The 6502-nt window shown below is 44.8% G+C and overlaps 1 protein-coding gene across 1 annotated transcript in view; it reads right to left on the bottom strand.

The window, feature by feature from the left end:
• Positions 1-6096, bottom strand: part of MYL3 (myosin light chain 3) — a 35157-nt gene extending 29061 nt beyond the window's left edge. Inside the window, exon 1 of the mRNA XM_035895633.1 lies at positions 5974-6096. Within this exon, the coding sequence (XP_035751526.1) occupies positions 5974-6096 (123 nt within the window). The remainder of the gene's footprint in view (positions 1-5973) is intronic.
• Positions 6097-6502: the final 406 nt, after the last annotated feature.

Raw genomic sequence — 6502 nt, 5'->3', positions numbered from 1 at the left:
TGACCATGAGCCAGCAGGGTGCCCTTGTTGCCAAGAAGGCCAATGGTATCCTGGGGTGCATCAAGAGGAGCGTGGCCAGCAGGGCGAGGGAGGTTCTCCTCCCCCTCTGCTCTGCCCTGTTGAGACCCCACCTGGAGCTCTGTGTCCAGCTCTGGGCTCCCCAGTTCAAGAAAGATGAGGAACTCCTAGAAAGAGTCCAGAGGAGGGCAACAAGGATGATGGGGGGACTGGAGCACCTCCCCTACGAGGAAAGGCTGAGAGAGTTGGGCTTGTTCAGCCTGCAGAAGAGAAGGCTGAGAGGGGATCTCATCAGCACATACAAATATCTTAACAGTGGAAGTCACGAGGATGGAGCCAGACTCTTTGCAGTGGTGTCCAGCGACAGGACTAGGGGCAATGGGTGCAAACTGAAACATAAGAGGTTTCAGTTGAACATGAGGAAAAACTTCTTTACTCTGAGGGTGATGGAGCACTGGAACAGGCTGCCCAGGGAGGTTGTGGAGTCTCCTCTGGAGATATTCAACTCCCGCCTTGATGATGTCCTGTGTAACATGTCTAGGAGAACCTGCTTTAGCAGGGGGGTTGGACTAGATGATGTCCTGAGGTCCCTTCCAACCCTTGCCATTCTGTGTCTTCTGCACACTCAAAATCTCTCTCAAATGGGCCAACACATCAGCCTTCTTATTCACAAAGCAGCCTGTTTGGCTACAAAACCCTTCACCCCTACACACACCCACCCCCTCTCTTCTTACAGAAGTCAGGGATGTAGTTAAATTCCTCTCCCTGAATACGAAGTACGGCCAAAAACTCTCACACAGCTACAAAACTTTGCAAAACCAGGGCATACCCCCCACGGCTACTGATTGCACATGCAAATTCCTCAAAAACGTGACTACAAAACCTCTGTCTCGCACACGTACCTCTTCATGCGTAACGGCACGAAGGAGTTGCACGCTGCTTCACCCTCTCTTGCACACACATTTATAAACAGAATTTCTTTACTACAGCCACGTGTTTAATAGAGCACTTTTTTTCTCTCACGCACACTAATGCAACACATTTACCCAACAAACAAAATCCTTTTTATCCACAGAGTAACTCCTGCTTTTTCATTCCCCCATCTCAGCCCTCTCATTAATTCATTTACATTTCTCCCATGTTGAAGCTCACTCTGAAATAGCCATTTCAGTCACTTCAGCCCGGAATAAATTCTTCAGCGAGGCACCAAAACTGCTCTAACAATCTCACCTAGCAGGGCATTTGTTGTTGAAATGGGATTTCTCTCCTTGAAAACCAATCCATCTCCCCCAAAGAGACGTTTCCCCAGCCTGCAGCCCCCCTGACCTCTGCTCAGCCCCGCTTCACGCCGCGGCGGAGGCTCGCACGTGCACCCCTGCACGTCCGCCTGCCTGCCACCCCACCATCGCACTGCGGCACGCTCGGTGCTTTGGAGCCCAGCAGACAAGTCCGGCAGGGTCTCATCATTACTGGTGCTGCACGATGCCTGCGCATTTCCCTCGTGGCTGCTCCCATCCCAGGTGCCCTTACAGCTTTTCTTGCAGAAAAAGGGAAGAAGCTTTTATTTTTCAGTATCCCTGCAGATGTTCTGGAGCCTGCGGGGCTGTTCAAGGAGAACAGGTTTCACATGGCTTCTAGATCACAGCACTCCACAAAAATAAACCATGACTGTTTTTTCCCCAGGCACCTGCATTACTGCACGCTGCTACAATAAGCATATCAAGTGATGACACGGGAAAATGTGGTTATTAAGGATAACTGTATATGGTAAGCCGTGTCCCTTCCAGGTCCTCATATACGCCAGCTGTCTCTCTGTGGCCTTTCTGTACCCAGGACTCACTGGGCTTTGAGCACACGTCATCTCAGCTAACTTTAGCTGCTGAAATGTTGGCACCCAAATACCCGTCTCATCTCCCTTTATCAACAGATCATCATCTCCCCGGGGTGAGTCGATCCACCCCAACATAGGCGTTCAGCACTGCTGCAAGAGATAAACCTCTAGAGAGTTTCTCTCCGCTGCTTATAGATGATTTGTTTAAGATCAATGATCACCTTTCCAATGCTTAATGCTAGATGAGCCAGTCCCACTTTCTGCATCCATAATAATAAAAGATGAATCCTGTTTTGCACCAACCTGACTATTTTTTCAAGAGAGCAGAATATATTTCTGGGAAAATATGTCGTCCCCCCCCGCGCTAAAAGACGGCATTCAGGTGGAAAAGAATTAGATATACGGAAAAGACAATCTTCTTGCTCCAAAATCTCTTCAGGACAATCTGTTCCCCAAAGTAATGAGCTGCAGGGTCCATTCTAGAGAAACACTTTTTAAAGAAAGACTTGTCATGGACTCAGCCAAACTGTTACAGAAACACAAATGCACAAACCCCCCCCCCAAACCCACTTGTCTATGAGTTGCAAACAACATTCACCTGCACCGATCTACTTGGAAAATTTCTAAATATTGGGTCAAATTCTATGGGAATGCATGTGAGTAACATTAAAACTTTAGAATCACCGCATTTATTTAAGGAGATGCACCTCACATTTAGGCCACCATAACTGACACCCCAATACAGATTGAGACCATGAAGCAGCAAGAGAAAGACACTGGGAAAACCTAATATGAGTCTGGAGTGCAAAATAAGGCTCTTAGAGCATTATCATGGCAGCAGATTATAAGAGTCAGGAAAATTGAAACAAGAAGTACTTTTCTTTTCCACAGAAAGAGTTCTGAGACTTTTTAGTGTCTAAACAAAAAAAGTTAAAAATTCCAAATGCAAAATTGTGCAATAAGGTCTGAGGATAAATATTGATAATTTGAGACATTCCCATTGAAAGATGCATTTTGATAATTTTTAACATTTTGTTTCGATACAAGTTTGTTTTCCTCTCCTTTTTTAAACTATAGATCATCTTCAGCATGAAAACAAGAACCAGTTTCACCCTGGAATGCAGAAATGGGATGTTTGGAGAATTTCAAAACTCATTAAAGCATTTTTTTCAAATGTTGTACAATGATCTAGGGAGGTATTCTGATCTACACCAGATGGCCTGAGCTCCACCAGAGCTAGGTTTAGGGAACAGGAAGCCGTATTTTTGCCAGACCCAGCCCTTGTGCACAAATAGCTTCAATTTTGACAAAAGCGTTTTTGATGAAAAACATTTAATTGAAAAATTCCCAGGAAAACTTCCTTAGAGAATATCTCCTCTTGCTACAAGTCTTGGAAAAAAAAAAAAAAAAAACAAACCAAAAAACCAGCCCCAAACCATGCATCTACCAATGCTTTCCCTAGTCCAATTTTGTATATACAAATAATGGAATAGTCTTTGCAAAGATGAAGAGATGTTATCACGGGAGTACTGGATTTAATTATTTTTTAGGAACTCAATACATATTTTTTAGCACTTCAAAAAAGAGGATACGAGTCCATAATTACAAATTGCGCTGCAGGGAAAAAATAAGAAATTGCATGAATAAGCATGCAGAGTGAGTAAGTTTTTAAAAAATGCAGGAATTAATTGGTTTCAAATCCGTTTTGGATGAAAATGTATTTGGTTATTCTGAAATTGTGGTGATTGCAAAGATGCATGACTATTTTTGAGAGATATCAATTTGATTGGGTTTTTTTCTTTTTGTTTTTTTAATTACAACTCATCTCTCTACTGGACTTAGCTGCCCTTCATACCACAATGTCATAGTATCCCAGCTGAATATTGTGACAATGTCATGGCATCCTGGCTGAAGGTATCTGTGCCCTCTGAGAGAAGTTACTGCAATTGCCCCCTCCTCCTTTTACAGTGCAGGAATGTTCCCCACAGAGATGTTAGCAGAGTGCTGGATCCCACCACGTACCACCCGCCCAAGGTCACGGTGGAAGTGTCCTTCTCTCAGGGCACAGCACTAACTCTGGTGTCATTATTCTAAAAAGTAGCCCCAAACCAAATTCCTTGTAATCTGACTTCTTGATATAATTACAAATAATTACTTTTTTTTTTCCACCAGTATTTAAACTGAAGGGTTTTCAAGGTCTTCATGATTCAAGGAAGAACAAACCCACTTTCAGTGCTTCCTTTGTTAGCAATCCCCAACTGCAGGAGTCAGTCCCACGTGGCAGAAGCAGGCAGTTTCAGCAGCTCGTGGTTAAAAAGCCACCCATGAGACACGTTGGGGTGTGCTCAGGAGGCACGCCGAAGAGGCAGAGTAACTTATTCCTTTTCTCACATAGTTTCTGTGTTTTTCGGAGGGGGAAACTACTTTTTGGGCTAACAAGAGAAGGTCCCAGAGACATTCATCCCTCCCCTCGGCTCTGAGGAGCTGGTGCCATGGATGGCAGTGGAGCTCTGTCCATTTTCCTCTTTGGCATTCTCTAGTTTTGTCTCATGTCCTGTGGTTCACCTTAAGGTGATCACCAGGACTCTCCTGTCGGTTGGTCACTTTCTTGCAAGAAACAGGAAAGAATCTGGCTGCTTTAGTCTAATCAACAAAATAATGCTGATTTACACCCAATCCTTGTCTGGGCCAAATCCCCATGAGAAAGAAACCTGTGAGATGCTGCAAAGCTCCTCTTCTTTTCCCCAAGGGCAATGCCTTTTCCCAAAGGGCGATTCCCAAAGGACTATGCCTTGCACGAAATCCTGCTGTGTCGTGCCATGTCTATCCATCATGGCATATTTACTGTGCAAACAATATGGAAAAACTGTTCCTAAACTTGCATGCAGGGGTCTCTGGCATTGCCTGTGAATGTGCGTGGTGCAGAAGGAGCAAAGGGGAACTAGTAATTTTAGATCTTGATTTGCTTACTGCATTTTTATAAGTCAAGAGGTCACTCTTTGATAGTCCAGTCATTTCCATAGGAATATATAATTTTTTTCTCCTTATCATTCTCTGAGAGAAATTTCTCTTGAAATAAGAGTCACTTTCAGATATCTGCTGAAGGGCCAGTTCCCATGGAAAAAAAAAAAAAAAAAAAAAAAACAATGTTTGGAAGGGAAACAGATCTCCAGCATCATTTCACTGGAATTACCTACTTCATGTCTTTAAAACCTTGAGTGTTTCCTAAACATTAGCAGTTCCCTGTCAATGGGGTGCTTCACTGAAAGGGCAATGTGATACCAGGTAGGCAGCTCGAGAATTAGAGCAGTGACCCCAAATTGTCTCAAAACCTATTTCTGAAATGGCTTTGGAAACATAATCTTGTTCTTACATTGAAGCAAGACTTCAGCAAACCCTGCTGAGATCAGCAGTGACTCTTTCCAGCAGAGACTTCTCTAAAGGAGAAGGAGGAGGAGAAGGCTCATGCCCTTGAGGCAGAACCTGAAAGCAGCAGGTCATTCAGGAAATCTGGATTTTTGCCCAAGTTTCTTTCTGCCTTCCAAAATATACACAGAAGCACACAGTTCCTTTGCCATTCAGTGGGCTTTTCTGGAAAACCACCAGAGGTGTCACTGGCTCACTTTAAGGAAGTCCCAGGCTGGTGATGTCTACCAAAGTGATGCATTCCAGGCAGAGAGAAGTGAATTCAACCCATGCTCCAAGCCCACTCCAAGCCTACAATCTAGCCTTGGCCGTTGGTTAGTCAGTGGTCAGCCCTGAGTACAGTCAAGCCTTCCTGGCATCTACCTGCAATATTGCCAGCAGAGGAGCAATTAGTTTCCCACTGAGATCAGTGAAGCTTGCATGCAATTGAATTTGCTACTTTGAGAATAAGACGGGACAGAAAGGTCTGAACATCCTCAGATAAAATAAGATTCAGCTTTTAGCTTTGTTTAGCAGAGCCCCCAGTGACTTTGCTCCCACTCTGTGGCAATTACCTTTGCTGCTCACTTTCTGCTCAAAACCAAGAGCTACTTTTGGAGAATGTCATCTTGCAGCATTGAATACACCACCAGCAGAACCACCACCAACCCAAGCCCCACCAGTTTGCTTCCTCCCATGCCAGGTTAAAAGATACGTACTTTGATAGAAGCTGGGTTAAATTCAACTTCTTTTTTGGGTTCTGGTTCTGCTGGTTTAGGTGCTGGTTTGGGTTCTTCCTTCTTAGGTTCGGCCTTCTTGGGTTCGGGCTTCTTTGGAGCCATGTTGGTTTGCTGGTGGGCTGCTTTAGAAAGGGAGAGAAGGAGACAGACAGACAGACAGAAAAGAGGTGGCTGCTGCAGGGCAAATCACCACCAAACACAGGTCTTTATCCCTGTCCAGCCTCTTGAAGTCACACATTGTGTCACTCTCAGACCTGTCACATGCCAGAGCTTACAATAGGGCCACTGCTATAAAAGGACAAGACATCTACCCGGCTATTTTCGAGCCATCGGATATGGCATTGTTACGAATTAGCGCTTAAATGGAAAGAGAGTTTGGGGGTTTTAGGGCTGAGGCTGGCGCTGGGTCAAACATTTTTGGTGTGCGTGTGCAGGCATGTACAAGGGGGAGGTTGGGTTACGACCCAGGCCCCACCGATGGGTTTTATCCTCCCCAAAGCCACACTGA

Source organism: Egretta garzetta, unplaced genomic scaffold (genome assembly GCF_000687185.1).
Source record: "Egretta garzetta isolate BGI_Z169 unplaced genomic scaffold, ASM68718v1 scaffold275, whole genome shotgun sequence".
Classification (NCBI taxonomy): Eukaryota; Metazoa; Chordata; class Aves; order Pelecaniformes; family Ardeidae; genus Egretta; species Egretta garzetta.
The sequence above is the reverse complement of the archived record's forward strand: the minus strand, read 5'-3'. Positions and strand labels throughout refer to the sequence as shown.